Here is an 18230-nt window from a genome sequence, read left to right on the forward strand (position 1 = left end):
GACTTGCTGATGTCCCTCCTCTGGAGGCCTCCTGACCCCAGACCCTGTGTGCCTTCCCACCCTTGTTGCTTCTCCAGGGAACCACACAGACTCGGCTCAGCCATGGGGCCGCACTTCTCTTCACGTGGAACATTTGGCCACAGCTCCGCCAAGAATGTAAATGTGGTCTTTATAGAGATGAGGTCGGGGCATTTGCTCCACTCTGAGCCCAGGTGCTGCTGAGTTAGTGTTGGCCTGATGCTCTGGGCAGAGCTGCCCTCTCAGAAGGGGCGCCAAGTTAAACACCGCTAGGTACTCTGCACTGGTCCAAAGGGAGCGCTTTGCCCACTGCACACTGAAAACTCAGTTTCATTGACAAAAAAGATTTCCATTCTTCATGTTAATATATCTTTGTGGCCTTCTGCACTGAAATTCTGACTTAAAAATAAATGGAAGACATCTACTGGTAAATATCTTACATTTAGTCTTGTATTGAAAAGCAAATGTAGTAACGTGTGTGTGGAGGAGGAATGAGTTGGGGGGGGTGAACAACTTCAAAAATGTCAGCTTTCATCTATCAAAGGAAACAGAAAGGGATAATCTTCACAGAGCACCTGCCCCAGCTGGCCCCCATGCTGGCCGCTCTTGTGTTCATGACATTCTCAGAATAGCTATGGTCCTTTCCCCATTTCACAGAAGAAGAAATTGAGGCTCAATGAGGACCCAGCCCAAAGTCACACTGTGCAGAGGTGAGGCCATCGAGATTGGAGCCAAGGGCTCCTGACTCCAAGTGTGGAGTCCTCCTCCAGCCCTCGCTTCCTCAGCCAGGTCTTCCTCCATGGAGGCCCGACCCTTGCCTGGCCCCCTACGAGGGCATTATTTATATGGAACAGATACAGATTTTTCACAGTATTATTTATATGTTACAGTTGTGGATTTCTCCTCAAAGTAGGATGTTTTGTCTCTGCTATTTTAAGGGAGCCACATAAATTTACTGCTGACAATTTTTCAATGTTAATTCTTTTTCTGACTAATTTTCATCCATCATTGATGTTTCTGACCTTTGTCACTGGTGCCTTTAATGTGTGAAAAGGAAATGTGTTTGAATGCAGGAGATTTCATAGAGGTCTACTAAGGGTTCTGAGGGAAACTGTGTTTGAATATGTATTTTCGACAGAAGCTAATGGGGCCTGATTGTCATGTGAAATTCAGTGTACAGACACACACGCACATTTTCTGTAACAGCAGAAAATACTAAACACTTCGACACCATTTGATACCTACTCCATTATTCTAGAAAGCCTTAAAAGAATTACGTCTGCCTTTTTTTAAAAAAGAAAAACTTCTTCTACATCATAACAGACACTAGAATAGTTGAAAAATGGGCAAAGAACACCAAAAGGTAAATATGGAAGAAAAAAATCATTAAAGATTTTTAGAAGTTTTACACTTTGACAAAGAACTGTAAATTTGTATGTTTTATTTTGTCGCTGGCTGACTGGCAAAGATTAACATTAGTTCTAAGGACACAGAGCTAAGTCAGCCTGGGTCCCTTATTCTTGAGTTTGCTCTAGTTGGGGAAAAAGAGGAGTACTTTAGTGTGTGAGCTCTGGACACGCCCTGGGTGCATACAACTGCTGGATCCCTTACCCACCAGGTAACCTCGAGGGGATCCCCTAATGACCACAGGGTCTGCTTTCCTACCTCATAGGAGTGTCAGGAGGGTCAGCTGTTGAAATACGTGCCTAGGACCATAGGAAATGCTCAGTACACACTGGCTATTATTATTACTACTTCAGTCATGACTCTTAGAGCAAGGAGTTTATAACCTGGGACTCTGGGAATCTATTACCTTCTGAAACTGTATACAGAATTGTGTGAGTCTGTGCATTTTTCTGAATAAAGGATCTAGAACCATCCCCAAATTCGTAAAGGGACTAGTAGCCCCAAAACATTTAAAAACACTTGCCTTTAAAAAGAGCCCTTGGTGGAAATGCCAAAAGTAAAACTGAGATCACTGATGGCGCCCACAAAGGCAGCCCCAGCTGGAGCCATGAGGCCAACTGCCACTCCCCCAGCAGCCTCCACAGCCTCTCCCTACGTGGCGCCGCCTTCAAAGGCAGCCTTTACATCTGACAATTCTGCAGCAGTCCTGGCAGCTGTGCAGTAAGAGGCTGGGCTGCTCGCTCTCAGTGGGCGTTATTTTGCAGGCTTCTGCCGGATCTTCCGTCACCAGTATTCGCATCAAATGGCCTCTCCTGTGCTGCTGACTTGGTAAGGAGCTAGGAGGCCTCCCACGCCCACCGGCGCTCTGCTCCAGCTGTTGGGGACAGACTCCCATTCTCTGCCTCCGTCCCTGGGGCTTCAGCTGAACACAACCAAAACCTTTTTCTCCTTCACAAATGCTCTTTCTGGAGGTCTGGCCTCCCCTTCCCCAGGAAGGATACTGAGGGGGTGGTGGGGGAAAGGCAGGAAGTGGCACTGCCAAAGGAAGCAGCTGCTTGTGCCCCATCTGCTACCCAGGGGTGGGGAGTGTTGGGTCCTGCCCATCCTTTGGAGAAGAAGCCTGGCAAAAAGGTAAATGGGTGAGAAGCTTCTCCCTGGAAGATGAAGGGAGAAGCCCCCTGAGTCAACTGTCAGCACCCAAACCAATCTTTCTTCTCAGGGTGATAGTGGGAAGCAAGCAATGAGCAAGACAGCGCCTGCCTTCCCGTCAGGTTCTAGGTGGATGAATGCTCAAACACAAGGCTTCTTCCTGCAAGGCCTCAGGCAGAGCCCACCTGAGATGTCTAACACAGACCAGAAACCTAAGTCTTTCTGGTTTATAACCATTACCTGTGAACTAGTTGAGCCCAAACACCAGCCAGGAAGGAATGTGAGAACTGTGACCTGCACCAGAAAAGCTGAGTACACCTGTCACTGATGGGCACCTCCCTTCAATTCCCACAGAAAGAGAAAGGACAGGATCTACAGGAATTCAAGTGGGGGAGGAGGTAGTGAGGTCAGTTCCTCCCTCGTTGGGCATCAGAGCAGCCCCACCCTGCCCTGAGCTTCCGCTGCCCAGCACCACATCTGCAGAGGCTGGGACTCAATACACAGTTGTTGAATAAACACAAAAATTGATAGAACATATACAATGGTACTTTCTTGGCACTTTCATCCTTAACCAGTCTCATTGTGGGGATTTTTTTGTTTGTTTATTTCTTTTGTTTATTTTGAGATGGAGTCTCACTCTGTCGCCCAGGTTGGAGTGCAGTGGGGCCACCTCGGCTCACTGCAACCTCCGCCTCCCGGATTCAAGCAGTTCTCCTGCCTCAGCCTCCCCGGTAGCTGGGACTACAGGTGCCCGCCACCACACCCGGCTAATTTTTTGTATTTTTAGTAGAGACGGGGTTTTACCATATTAGCCAGGATGGTCTCGATCTCCTGACCTTGTGATCTGCCTGCCTCGGCCTCCCAACGTGCACCCGGCCCTATGGGGAATATTTTGAAGAGACTGAAGCAAAACATGATCTTCTTTCTTTCAGCCATTTTCATCTGAATGGCTAGGCCTTGAAGGCCTTCTAAAGGTTCCTCAGATCAATGAGAAAGGCCCCAGACCGTCCAGACCCTTGGTGACTCAAGCTTGTACCTTCTTGCTGATGTGACCAACACTGGAGCATAAGAAACTGCCTGGGGAGGGCAGAGTTGATGGGCAGGGGTGGTGAGGGCTGAAAGACCTGTGGTAGAACACCCATTCCTTCTGACTGGGCTGCCCAGGCTCAGTGGAGTCACAAAGAATCACAGAACCCTCTGGTCTCAGTTTCAGAAGAGAGCCATGGATTGGGATGTATCCTAGACATCATCCTTTAAGTTTATGAGCCTGCCAGGAAGACCTCAGAATGCATGAGGTCGAGCATCTGGCCCTCATTGAGCTTCCTTTGGAAAACACACAGATTGAGCTGAAAGGGAACCTGGCTCCCTAAAAAGACACTTGAAGAGCAGTGAGTGAATCCCAGAAATATCCCAAAGTCTCTGGCTACATGGCCAAATTCTGGGCATGGCCTAGGCCCCCGTGACTGTGGAAGTTCATTTAGTAAAAGCTGCAGCAGTCATCACGAAGCACTGTCACTGGAAGGGCAGATGTGGAGTCAGAACTGAAGGGGGCCAACTGCACTTGGCCCCCAGAAACAGTAATCCAGCAGAACAGAGTTTCCCTGCAGAAACAAAGCCATCAGAGCCTGCATGCACTGACCGATGTTGCCACATTTAGTAGGTCCACATCTCTTTTTCCTAATACAATGAACCTGAAAAAGATCACCCCAGCAACTTCTCCCCAAATGATCTCAGTAATCCTGACAATGCTGTATGAGGGAAATCTGATCTCCCTTCTACAACTGGAAGAAACTGAGGGCTGGGAGAAGTGAAGCAGCCCAAAGTCACACTGTGAGGCGGGTGACAGGAGAAAGTGAGCTTGGAGTGTGGGCATCCTGACCCCCGGTCCAAGGCTCTTATCTTTACAATTATTTATCAAACTCGCAAAACAAAAATTGGTTACCTCAGACTGTGGGCCCGTGGCTCGCAGCTGGAGCCTCACCGGAGGCTGTGCCTGCTTGAGGTACAGCTGGGGGTGTGGCCTGGTGACAGGCAGGTCTGTGACGTATATGCATATCTGTGTCCCCAGGCCCATGGAGAGACTGCCTGCAGGCCCTGGAGGACGGCCACGACACCAGTTCCATCTACCTGGTGAAGCCAGAGAACACCAACCGCCTCATGCAGGTGTGGTGCGACCAGAGACACGACCCCGGGGGCTGGACTGTCATCCAGAGACGCCTGGATGGCTCTGTTAACTTCTTCAGGAACTGGGAGACGTACAAGGTGAGACCCGGCAGGGGCTGTCTGTGCTGCCCACAAGGTGACTGGCCCACCCCAAGAGAGGCCTGAGCGACCAGTAGAAGAGCCCACTCAGAGGTACATGCTGACCAAGTCCAGGCCAGTGCGGCCCCAACAACACACATACCTAAGGCAAGAAGGATGCAGACAGGGCCATTGTGCAAACCCACCAGGAGTAGTGAGAACCAGCTCCTCCTCTGACTGCTGCTAGCAACTGCTGTAGGACAAGAGTTAGTAGACCAGACCACCACAGCCCCCCAGGACAGGGTGAGAGTTTAGAAATGCTGGCATGGGGGCCCAGGAGTGGGGAGCATTTCATTCCCAACTGGGGTTTCCATGGGGAAAGACCTGCTCTCAAAGCCCAGAAGCGGCAAGTTCCAAAAGGCTCCCAGTCCCTGGGAGAAACCCCCAGAGAGTCCTGGTAGGGAACTGTGGCAATGCTCAAGTCCTAATTCCAGGCTCATCCTCTGGGCTCCCTGCTTCCCAGGGAGTTGAAATGCTCATCTTTGTAGCAGGGAAAGTTGCCAGGACTCAGACATACATGGTTCTTCACCCTCTAAACAAAGGTGGCACTAAGGAAGGCAAGAGTGGCTCGGTTTGCCAAGTGCCCAACCCATGCCAGCACCATGCTAAGGGCTTTCATGCGTTACTTTGTTTAATCTTGTATCAACCCCCTGAGGGAGGTTCTGTGATGGACCCAGCTTACAGGTGAAAGTGTGGAGTAATTTGCTCAGGGTTGCAAAGCCAGCAATTGGCCCAGTCGTGACTGCAGCTGAGGCCTCTGACACTGAAACTCACAAACTGAAGCCACGACGCCTTGCACACATGGCTCTGCCATGCCGGTGGATACCACCCAGTGCCAGTGGATACCACTAGGTTTTAGACCTAGAGGGGAGCCCCAGTGGATGGGACACATGCGTCACAGCTCACACCTGTCTGGTGCACTAGAGTTTACACGTGACCCTCACACACAGCCCATCTCCAGAGAAGGAGGTGAAGCTCAGTGAAGGTCAGGGATTTGTCTGAGGAATGCTTGCTGCATGCCTACTGAGTGCCAGGCCCTCCACTTGCCACAGCACACCTGTTCCTGCAGCAAGCCTGTGGGGAAGGAAGGTAATGGAGCCTCCCTGACGTAAGAACGAGGAATCTGGGGTTCACATGATGCCTGGCACAGGGTAGGTACTCTGCATATTTTTGAATAATGTGTGAGTCACAGAGAGATTCAGTGGTAGAGTAGGGGTCTGAACCAGGTCTGCTTCATGCTCTGCTTGTTTCCCCGGCCCCTCTATCCAGGGCTGAGTGTCCAACAGCCAGGCCTGCTGGCTACAGGCACTGCAGGCCCCACATTAACACTCTCCCGGGTTTTCCCCAGCAAGGGTTTGGGAACATTGATGGCGAATACTGGCTGGGCCTGGAGAACATTTACTGGCTGACGAACCAAGGCAACTACAAACTCCTGGTGACCATGGAGGACTGGTCCGGCCGCAAAGTCTTTGCAGAATACGCCAGCTTCCGCCTGGAACCTGAGAGCGAGTATTATAAGCTGCGGCTGGGGCGCTACCACGGCAATGCGGGTGACTCCTTTACATGGCACAATGGCAAGCAGTTCACCACCCTGGACAGAGATCACGATGTCTACACAGGTAGGAAAAGTGGAGTCAAACCTAGGTGCAGGGCAGGGAAAAAAGGTCAACCAGAGCCAGAGCCCCTGACTCCAGGGCTTGGAAACGGGAAGATCCCAGGGTGATAAGCAGCTGGGCCAAGCTGCCTGACCCTGTTACCACCCCCTGAGGGTCCCTTCTCCTGCCCACAGGTCCCCTTCACAAAGCTGGGTCAGCGTGGCATTTACAAATTTAAAAAAATGGGGAGAGGAGACATAAAGAGGTATACAAATCACACGTACCAGGGCCAACTGGGGCCAATGCAGAAAGACATGTATTGGGCTGTGGCCTCACCACCTCTGTCCAAGGCACCTGGTATAGAGCTAACCAACTGCACAGGCTCTGGGCCATACACCTGGGCTCCAGTGCTGGTCCCACCTCCTACCAGCCATGTGTCCTTGGGCATGCTGCTAAATCTCCCTGGGTCTCAGTTTCTGCATCTGGAAGGAAGGACAAGAACTACCTTGCAGGGTAGGGAGAAGCGTAGAGAGAATGTACCCAAAGTGCTTTGTTTAGGATTTGGCACACAGCGAGGGCCCCACACAAGCTGGCTTTCTTCATGGTCACTGTTACTGCATGTAATGCTAGGGCAGTGCTGAGAGGAAGCTATTAGGAGGAAAGCAGATAGGAGAGAGAAAGTGATTTGTCTAAGACCACATGCTTCAAATCTAGGTCTTTACTAAGAAGTCTTTATTAAAAAAAAACAAGAGAAAAAACAGAAAATTAGAAGAAACACAGATATGGTCCGGCCCTGAGTCCAGATATCAGACTCCCACACAGTTAATGTCTCCCCAGGGCCAACACCTAGTTTCTTGAGATGAAGGCATCTCGGCCCTGCCACGCTCCTCCCTGAGGCTGGCACCACCTGACGGCCGATGCCGCCTCCAGGCTCAGGCTGTCTGCTCTCATGGGCAAACCCAGTCCTCTCCTGCCTACATTTCCTATGTGGTATTGGTCAGAAGGCTACTCCCTCCCACTTGAGAAGCGAGCTCGCGAGACTGTCCTACAAATGGCTTGCACTTCAGGCAGGCCCTGAAACCTACATGCTAAGGTGGAGGGGATCCTCATGCCAGGTCCCCATGGCAGCCACATTCTGAAGGGTAATTCTCCCAACATCAGGGGACAGGAAGGACATGACTTGCCCATCCCTACATCACACAGACACCGTATCTACCCACTGACACTGAACTGGCTCAGCCCGAAGGGGCCCTGGAGGAGGAGCAGGCCCTTGTTCTGAAGCAGTAGGGCTGCCGAGGCTTCTAGAAGAGCAGGGCAGGAGGATGACCTTCAGAGCTGGTCAGACCCTGGGACGCAGGGGCTGCTACCGCCTTTCTGGAGGGCCGCCTCCTTAGGGAGCGGAAACTGTGTTCTATGATCCAAACTCAGATCTAGCCAGCAACAAAATCAGTGGTTGGCAAGTTCCTTGTCCCCGGAGGTGTGTGGGGCCTCCGCTGGCAAAGAGGAGGCTGGTTATGGCGTGCCCAAGGATCTCCCTGCTATACCAGTCCAACACTGCCACTTGGTCCCTGTGGCCTGGAATCATGACCCAGAAGGACCCCCAGAAAAACTCTGGGAAAACCTGGGCTGCAGCTCCCCTCTTGCTTTCTGCCTCAGACTGAGTGTGACCTCCTCACCTCATCCCACGGCCTCGGCCACCTGCTCTGTTGGGCCCTCCGACCTACAATCCTGACTGGCGCAGCCTCTCCCGAGTACAGGGTCCCCTCGTGAGGCCTAGTCAGGAAAGTGGGGACCACCCTTCACTAAGAGCAATGCTGGCAGATAGTGGCCCCCTCTCCTCCTGCCACAGAGTGCACTGCCCCTGCATGCCCGCGCGCACCTTCCCACAGTTTTTACTGTTGTTCTGAACTGCTTGTCCTTGGCAGCAAAATTCAGCATGATGTGATAATGCCAAGAGTTTTATGGAAATACCTTTCCTTTGTGAAGTAATATAAAAAATTGTTTGGATGGAATACGAGCCGGGGAGGACTGGAGGAGCATTTCTTCTTAAACACTTCCTTTGTCATTCTATAAAGACTCCTGACCCAACCGTTTCAACTCTAAAAATTCCTAAGGAAAAGCTTTTCTCCCTCCCTGCCCACCTCAAGCCATCTCCATTTCCTATCAGAACACAAAGTGTGGAGTTCCCTTGGGGCCTCCTTTGCACCCAGCCCCGGCTAAGTGTCAAGTACGCATCCTCATTCAATCCTCAGAGCCGTCCTGTGCGGCAGGCGTCATTTTTATTCTCATTTTACAGATGAGGATACAGTGGCTGGGAGAGGTTAAGTCACTTGTCTGAGATCACACAGTTAGTTAGTTATAAAGCTGAGCCTCAAAGGCAGGCCTGATGCATGGCCTCTAACCACCCATGGAGACGGGTTCACTTCCCAAGAGTTTCTGCCCAGATGTCTCCCAGAGAGGGTTTTGCTGAAAGCCCTGAGCAAACTATGGACACAGGTAGAATGGCCTCCTCCCAGACACACTCTCACTGCCTTCTCTCTTGCAGGAAACTGTGCCCACTACCAGAAGGGAGGCTGGTGGTATAATGCCTGTGCCCACTCCAACCTCAACGGGGTCTGGTACCGCGGGGGCCATTACCGGAGCCGCTACCAGGACGGAGTCTACTGGGCTGAGTTCCGAGGAGGCTCTTACTCACTCAAGAAAGTGGTGATGATGATCCGACCGAACCCCAACACCTTCCACTAAGCCAGCTCCCCCTCCTGACCTCTCATGGCCATTGCCAGGAGCCTACCCTGGTCACTCTGGCCACAGCACAAAGAACAACTCCTCACCAGTTCATCCTGAGGCTGGGAGGACTGGGATGCTGGATTCTGTTTTCCGAAGTCACTGCAGCAGATGATGGAACTGAATCGATACAGTGTTTTCTGTCCCTCCTACTTTCCTTCACACCAGACAGCCCCTCATGTCTCCAGGACAGGACAGGACTACAGACAACTCTTTCTTTAAATAAATTAAGTCTCTACAATAAAAACACAACTGCAAAATACCTTCATAATATACATGTGTATGAGCCTCCCTTGTGCACATATGTGTATACCACATATATATGCATTTAGATATACATCACATGTGATATATCTAGATCCATATATAGGGTTGCCTTACATACCTAAATACACATACATTCAGTTCTCAGATGTTGAAGCTGTCACCAGCAGCTTTGCTCTTAGGAGAACAGCATTTCATTAGTGTTGCATTACTTGAGTCTAAGGGGGTAGATCACAGACTGTGTGGCTCAACTGAAAGGATCACCCTTGGCATCCATGTGCCTGGATTCTTCCAGGATGTCTACAATGCTAACCTCTCACATAGAGGTTCCCAGCTTCTTCTCTTCAGAACCCCTTTTGGCACCTAATCAAATTTCAAACTCCCTCCCACTCCATTTTCATACTTTTCCCCCATTCTCAGGACTTTTCACCATCCATCACCCACTTATCCTTTATTTGACACCATTCATTAAGTGCCTTCTGTGTGTCAGTCCCTGGCCACTCACCGCAGTTCAAGGCCCCCTTTCCGCTCTGTTGTACTCCTCGCCTACCTACTCCTTGCCTTTTCTGTCACACGGCCCCTTCTTTCCAGGCAAGATTCCTCAGCTTCTGAGCAGGAAACACTCTGGGCTCCAGGTTACTGGTTGGGAAGGGAAGGCCAGGCCAAAAGCTCCACCGGTCACACAGATAATGCACTCGCAGTTTTGTATCTTCCATTCATACTTTAGCCTCCATGTCATTTTAGTCTTCACACAAATAATAACCTATCTGGCCAGGAGATAATCGGTTGAACAGAAGGCATCAGATCATCAGAGCCCCCGGCTGGCTACAGACCAGAGGTTCCACGCTCTCAGGCTGACTAGAGTCCGCATCTCATCTCCAAACTACACTTCCCTGGAGAACAAGTGCCACAAAAATGAAAATGGGCCACTTCTCAGGAGTTGCTGAATAATCAGGGGTCACCAGACCCCTCGGTTGATGCACTGCGGCCTGGTGGCTTTCTCGGTCCTGTTGGCCACGAAGTGTCAGCCTCAGCACTCCCAAGACTATTGCCAAGGAGGGGCAAGGGATGAGTCAAGAAGGTGAGACCCTTCCCGGTGGGCACGTGGGCCAGGCTGTGTGAGATGTTGGATGTTTGGTACTGTCCATGTCTGGGTGTGTGCCTATTACCTCAGCATTTCTCACAAAGTGTACCATGTAGCATGTTTTGTGTATATAAAAGGGAGGGTTTTTTAAAAAATATATTCCCAGATTATCCTTGTAATGACACGAATCTGCAATAAAAGCCATCAGTGCTATCTGGATGTATCTACACTCTGTGTTACTGTTTTAGAATGCCTTCTGGGGGTCTCCCATATCAGAGCCTCTTTAAGTAAAACCAGGAGGAGATTTGGCACCAGGACACACACCAGAATCATTTAAATCACACTCACCCTATCTCTGGTTACCACCTATACCCTCAGCCTCCCGAGTAGGTAGGACCACAATAGTACTTCAGCCAAGATGGCTCTCTGGAGCTCCACTTCCTCACATCCAGCTGTGTCCTGGATTTCTCCACCGGATGTCCTCCAAGCACCTTACAGGCAGTGCACTTAATGCCTGACACACCTTTCTTCTAGGTCTGGTCCCTTTTCACCAAACGGCCCCAGGTACTCAATTGCTCAGATCAAAAACAAGGACCTCTCCCTTCCCCTGCCAAGCACAATCCATCCCTCCATGCCAAGCTATCTTGCCTGCCTTAGCATAGGGTCTCATCTCCTCTCCCTTCAATTACTGCACCAGGCTCCAGACCAGGACTCTCCATCTCCCTCATTCCAATCCAACTTCCACACTAGCCGCTAGAACTGTTTCCTTGTAAAACAAATCTGTGGGTTGGGAATTGGTTCTAGGCATGACAGGAAATCCCAAAAGTTAAAGGAAAAGACTAAAAGATATAACTTTTTTCAGAACTCCAATTTTCTGCTTTCCGAGAAACAAAACAAAAAATAAAACATGACCAAGATTAAAAGGCAAATATTGAACAAGAGAAAAATATCTGAAACATATATAGCAAATACAGAATATTCATGCTATGCTAAAACCTCTTTCAAATCAAGAAAGATGCAAACCCTGTAACAGAAAACTTGGCAAAGTACATGTACACAGGAGAAGACTCACAAATGGCCGGTAAACAAGATGTCAACCTCAGTAGTAATCAGAGAGGTGCTATAAGTGAAGGACAAACCATGACGTGTTGCCTCTCAGATTGGCAAAGATGAAAAAAATGCCAGTATCCATGTTGACAAGGTAATGGACAGATGTGTGCACTATGGATGGACGTATAAATTGACTCCATATTGTTGAAGAGTAATTTGCCAGTGTATATAGCAAAATTGTAAATGCACTTATACCGGGGCCCCAGCAATCCTTCTACCTAATGACCAAGTGACATAACCATATGATAGCTTTTTCTAGTAAACCTGCAGTTAGAGATGCACTGATATGCACTGAAGCCTACCATGTGCTTAGAAACAGGCGTGTGTGGCCAGACACGGTGGCTCACGCCTGTAATCCCAGCACTTTAGGAGGCCGAGGCAAGTGGATCACGAGGTCAGGAGATCGAGACCATCCTGGCTAACACAGTGAAACCCCGTCTCTACTAGAAATACAAAAAATTAGCCGGGCGTGATGGCGGGCGCCTGTAGTGCCAGCTACTGGGGAGGCTGAGGCAGGAGAATGGCGTGAACCCGGGAGGCGGAGCTCACAGTGAGCCAAAGTCGTACCACTGCACTCCAGCCTGGGAGACAGCAAGACTGTGTCTCAAAAAAAAAAAAAAAAAGAAAAGAAAAAGAAACAGGCACATGCACGTGCACGTGTGTGTGTGTGCACGTGCGTGTGTGCATGTGTGTGTTTTACGTCACCTTCACAGAAGCTCTGTGAAGGAGGGATCATTATTCTCACTTTACAAAAGAGGCAAAAATGAGGCTTGAGGTCAGACTGCTGCTAAGAATGCCCCGGCAGCAATTAATCCAGAAGGTGCTGGGTGTCAGGCACCAAGTAAGAGTTCTCAACTCCCTTCTCCTAAGCCCCTAGTCAGTTGTTGGGATCACAGTGGAATCTGAATGCTATTTGAGGAAAATATCTTAATTTTGGCCCAGGCTATCATCACCCCTCCACACACATCTGGAGTGGAGCATGTGGGACATAGGGAACAACAGCAAAGGAAAACAAGGCCCAACTTTACTGGTCACGGGTCTTGGCTCCAAAACTCCAAATAGAGAGCTCTGGAAAGCCATGCAGGACACTGCAGAGCCATCCTTTTTCTAAACTATTTAGGATTCAAATGAAAGCAGGTCATGATATCAGCTATTTCTCCCAAACCCCATCTCAATACCCAAGCCTGAATCTTAATCAAACCACACCCAGGCTATATAGAAGGAGAGGAAGGAATAAGCTCATCAGAGATGCGGAGAAAATGAAAGGTGGGGGTCAGCTTACTAAGCTGGTGGCATGGAAGAAGAGCATGGGGCAGGAGGGCTCTGTCCAAGCACCCTAGCCTGGGTACCCAGTGAACTGCTCTACCTGCCAGCAAAGACAGCCAGTCAGCATCCTGGGGACTTGCCAACCAGACCATCCTTTCCTATCCCATCAGTGACCTTTTAAGGCCTACAATCACAGGAGTCCTACTATTACTAAGTTCTCCATGTGGCTGCATTGCATTTGCAGACCCAGAAGGACGTCAATAAAGCCCAGACTTTCTCCTGCCCCAGGCAAACCCCTGCATCCCAGTTTTAGCCAATACCTTGGTCTCTTGGGGAACAAGGGGCACCCATCTGCTGGACTTGTGTGGGGAACAGGGCCAGAAGACAGTGATGTTTTCTGAGCAAGCGACACTGAATAAGACCCTCTCCCCCAAATCTTGCCAATTTGAGCAAGACTGAAAGAGAAACCTTCGAATTACTGAAAACAATGGTAATGGGAGTGTACCCTGCTCACAGTTCACAGATACTCTTAGGGGGTTCAAGGTGTCCTCTCTGATTTCCCAAGACCCCCCTGTCTGTTTCACACAGACTTGTCAAGACTCTGATTATAGTAAGAGAAACTCACATGACCAGATTAAGTCAAAATGGAAGCTTTTAAGTGTAACAACATGTTTAAAAGGTGCTCTTTCTGCCTCAATTTTATCTGAGACTTCAAAGGCTAAGGACAAGATAAAAGCTGCAAGATCATCCCTGCAAAGGGCATGGCCCCGCACTGGCTCTCCAGCATTAGCTGATGGCTTCCCTGACGCCGTGTGAGAAGTACAGAAAGAAGGTCCTGGGGAGGGGAGAATGAGCTGTCCTTCACGTGTTCCCACCACCACAAGGAAGGTGGGTGTTTTCACCCACCTTCAGTCAGGTGAGAGGGACTTCAAGGGACCATTCCCACAGCCTGGCATGGGACGGCATAAGCACTCCTGTCTGACTCAGGCCCAGGAACACAAAGAGCAGTGGGAAGAGCGGCCCGCGTTGAGAGCACAAGGCCAGCCCACCGAGGCACAAATTCAGGCTTCCTAGGACCAGAGGGCTGCCTGGATGGTGGGGGTGGGGGCAGGGCAGGAAGTACAGGAGCCAGGAAGGGAGCTATACATTACTCCATCAAAGGAGCTGAGTCAGAGGTGCCCAGGAGGGAAATTCTGAAGCAGCAGCAGCCAAGAGGGGGAAAGGCAGCACTGGGTTGCTTGCACGAGCATCTAGCAAACCCACAGGGCATGAGCTCTGAGTTACCAACAGCTATGAAAGATGGATCCTTCTCTCTCCTTTCTTCCTCTCCTGTTTCCAAGGGCCAGAAACTTCAGTGAACAGGTTGGGGAGGCAGCGGGACTGGCCAGGATCCAGTGAAGAAGCTGACTGTGTGTCAGCCAGGTGCTGTGGCTCATGCCTCCCAGAACTTTGGGAGGTCGAGGTGGGAAGACTGCTTGAGCCCAGGAGTTTGAAACCAGCCTAGGCAATATGCGAGAACCCCGCCTCTACCATAATTAATTAATTTAAAAATTAGCTTGGCATGATGGCATGTACCTGTGGTCCCAGTTACTCGGGAAACTGAGGTGGGAGGCTCACTTCAGCCCAGGAGGCAGGGGTTGTAGTGAGCCAAGATCATGCCACCATACTTCAGGCCTGGGCAAAAAAAACAGACCCTGTCTCAAAACAAACAAACAAATAAACAAGCTAACCATCTGTCTTCCCCCACTCCAGACCTCTACAGCTGGTCAGCTTTAGGAGTCCAGACTTGCAATTCCTACACTGGACTGTCAGGAATGAGGAATTGTTACAATGGATTGGGCTGTTTCATGCCTAGCACCTGAAAGACCAAAGGACCTGCTACGTTCTCAGCTTTGACTAGGAAAAGAAAAATCCACAGAGTAGGCTCAAAAGGACACAGGGAAAAATGAGGTTGGTTTCTTCTTACACCTGATTGAGTCCAGCTCATTTAATAAGCTGGTTACATAAGGACACGAGGTATCTCCCCAAGTCCACGGGCAGGGACACAGCTGGGCCTCACAAGGGCCAGGAACTTGAAATTGCCTGGAAAGCCTTCAAGATGCAAGGCATTAACTTTCTCAGCTCCTCTCCCTTGCTCTTTGCTTTCCCCTTTCCTGCAGGGTCTCTTTCTCTGCTTCTCATCAAGCATCCATCTGTGGCCTGTTCTCTGCAGTTGTCCCGGCACATGGCACCAGACGGCATTTTTCAGTTCACGTCCTCCTGATCTGAGTGCCAGCACATCTACGTTCCAATGCTAGCTCCCAGGTAGAGGATCCAATCGGCCCAGTTCGGGCTGAGTACCCACCCCAACTCTATGGGCTCTGACCGTGGAGCAGAGTTAGGTGGAAGGAACACTGCTGCTGGCGTGCAGTGCCAAGGGAGAAGCAGGGGAAGTAGGTTCCCAAAGAAGGAGGGGTCACAGGCTGGGTCTCTATCCAAAAAGGTTTCTAGACTACACTCCAGATGTTATTGGTCCCCATCCTCTCCAGGACCATAATTTGCCAGCCAGACATTACTCATCAGATGGGATCCTATTCTCCAGCCCCTCCTGCTGCTGACCCCTGCACTATCCCAGAAATCACATCCAACCCTTCTAGGGCCAGGTGGCTAACTAACATGATACCTGGCCGTGCCCAGATGGGCCTCTCCCTGGGTATGCTGCCCTTCCTGGATATGCTGTGTTTCTCAATAGGGATATGAGGGCAACAGGGTTCTCACTGATAGAGTCTTCTCAGCTGTATTTTCATGTGGATAGCACTAATACTAGCCATCATCTATAGGGTGCTTTCCATGTGCCAGGCAGTATGCATGGCTCTTTAAATTCTCACAACAACTCTGTGAGGTGGATTCTATAATTATTCTCTCTTCAACATAATAGAAAACTTACATCAAAGAGGTAAGTGAGCTGCCCAAGTGCATGTAGCCTGACACTCAGAATGTAAACTCAACTCAGTCTGATTCCTGAGTTCCTGCCTCTACAGCATCGATCACTACACCCACAGAGGAAGTGAGATCACACTACAGCTCCTATGTCACTCCATATCACTCAGTAATACATCTGAGAATCACGGTGATATGGAGCCTCCTGCCCATAGCAGTGGATATGTCAGGTGGCCTGTACAGCAGCAGCAGCTTGATATCAGAAGGTCCCTAGATGTCAGAAAGCCTGTCCATAGCTGTCTGCCTAATTTATCTCAAACAATGGATGTGGAGTAACAAGGGGCAGTGCTGGAGAATGTTCTGCAGCTCCTTGGGCTACCAATCCTTTGCCAGGCTGCAGCTCTTTTTCTTCTTGCCATCTGTCCTACAGCCTACAGACTCATCAGCCCCCTGCTTTGCTACTCCAAACATCCTACTTGTGGATGCTCTGGCAGTCACCAGATGACCAAATCTATCTGGTTCAAGCCCTGGTCCTCATCATCTGGCAACTCGGTTCCAGTAGTGGCGGCTCATCTCCCATATCCATGCCTCCAGGCCTGGCGCTTGCTTACAGGTCTCTCTCAGACCTCAGAGTCAGGCCTGAACTAGCCCTAGTCTGGGATTCTGCCTCTGTGGACATGTTTCAATACCAGCCATCCCTGAGACATTCAAGTATCCCTATCTCTCCTGAATGGCCATTCTGGGCCAGCTCAGCCCACGCTGGGAGCCCAGACACAGACAATCTCTCCCATCTGCATGGCATTCCCACAGCGCTGCCACATGCGGCACCTCCTAGGTGGGTGGGCCATCTGCCTGTCCCATGCTGTGCTTGCTGATGGTCATAATATTAACAAATCCAGCTCCATGGGCTGCTCAAGGGATGTGCCCTTCCCCACTGCTACAGCACATCCTGAAGCTGAAGGGCATCTCACAGTACCAGGAGAGGGCTTCTTGGATGAGGAAAGACAGGCCACATTTGCCCTGAGCCTCAGCAGAGCTGGGAATGGCCCAGAGCCTAAAAGGATAGTTAATGTGGAGGGAGTGGAATTAGAATTCCCTTCTGGGGCCATGTGATGACAGAGGCCTACGCCCTAGTCATCTCAACAAGGGAAAAGGATTAAAAGAAGCACACAGCCTTCTCCAAGCCTGGAATGTTGACCAATGCCCAGGCAAGTGTGCAGGGGATGGATTTAGGTCAGCCTCTTCTCCACAGGAACCCAACAGCAAGGCAGTCTTTCTTCATCAATCAGGGCAGTGCAGGCCTGTGCTGGGGACACAGGGAGAGGGAATAAGGACAGATATTCAGGAAGCAGAGGCAAGGGCAGAGGGTGGCTGATCAGCTGGCTGGGAGGCCTGAAGGCCTGGCTGCCTAATTTAGAGCCTAAGAGAATTGGTGGGCAGAGAAATGTATATATATGTCTTTTTAAAAAGGCATCTTGTGCCTATCATTTTAGCATAAATAAAACATGGTAGATAATATCTAGTGTTGGTGAGAGTGGAAAAAATAGGCATACTCATATCCTGTTTGTAGAAACATAACTGCAAGCATTTCAGAGGCCATTCCAGCAGCAGGCACTGTAAAGTTGCAGAGTTTTTGCCCCAGCAATTCCACTTCCAGCACTCAGTGTTTCAGAAGTACTCTAACAGGAGGGTAAAGACACACAGATAAGGATGCTCCCCACTGCACTACAGGCTGAGCATCCCTTCTCCAAAATGCTTCGGACCAGAAATGTTACAGGTTTCATATTTTTTCAGATTTTGGAATATATGCATTATACTTACCTGTTGAGCAAACCTAATCTGAAAATCTGAAATCCAAAATATTCCAGTGAGGCTTTTCTTTGAGCATCATGTCGACTCTCAAAATGTTTTAGATTTTGGATTTTCAGATTAGGGATATTCAACTTGTATATGTAAAAGGGAAAAACTAGAAACAGTCTAAATACTTGTCAATTGGGACATAGCTAGACAAATAAGCACTCATCCAGGCGATATCCAACATGTTGCCCATACATCTGTGGGTGCCAAAGAGCTACCAGAAAGAACAGGGGAGTTCTAGATTTGCTGCCACTGTACAGTATCTATGACAGTTTATATGTGCAAACAACACATATAAAATGTTCCTACTTTGGTTAGAAAACACAATATCATATGTGCCCCTCCACAGGCACGTCTTTTTGTATTCGTGGATCAGAATGTCTGGAAGAACACACACCCATGGCAAACACTGGCTGCCTCTGGCAAGTGGGAGAAGAAGAATGGCACATTCACTTTTTTTTTTTTTTTTTTTTTTT

At 49.7% G+C, this 18230-nt stretch overlaps 2 protein-coding genes across 17 annotated transcripts in view; one reads left to right on the forward strand and one right to left on the reverse strand.

Annotated features, from left to right (window-relative positions):
* ANGPTL2 (angiopoietin like 2) overlaps window positions 1-10831 on the forward strand; it is a 35621-nt gene extending 24790 nt beyond the window's left edge. For both annotated transcript variants that reach the window (XM_017892874.1, XM_017892875.1), the window contains exons 3-5: window positions 4643-4836; window positions 6224-6494; window positions 9016-10831. In XM_017892874.1, the coding sequence (XP_017748363.1) occupies window positions 4643-4836; window positions 6224-6494; window positions 9016-9215 (665 nt within the window). In that variant the 3' untranslated portion in view covers window positions 9216-10831. The remainder of the gene's footprint in view (window positions 1-4642; window positions 4837-6223; window positions 6495-9015) is intronic.
* Window positions 1-18230, reverse strand: part of RALGPS1 (Ral GEF with PH domain and SH3 binding motif 1) — a 311271-nt gene that overhangs the window by 128739 nt on the left and 164302 nt on the right. The gene's annotated exons all lie outside the window — the stretch shown is intronic.

The sequence above is a fragment of the Rhinopithecus bieti genome, unplaced genomic scaffold, assembly GCF_001698545.2.
Source record: "Rhinopithecus bieti isolate Rb0 unplaced genomic scaffold, ASM169854v2 scaffold_22745, whole genome shotgun sequence".
In the NCBI taxonomy this organism is placed as follows: domain Eukaryota; kingdom Metazoa; phylum Chordata; class Mammalia; order Primates; family Cercopithecidae; genus Rhinopithecus; species Rhinopithecus bieti.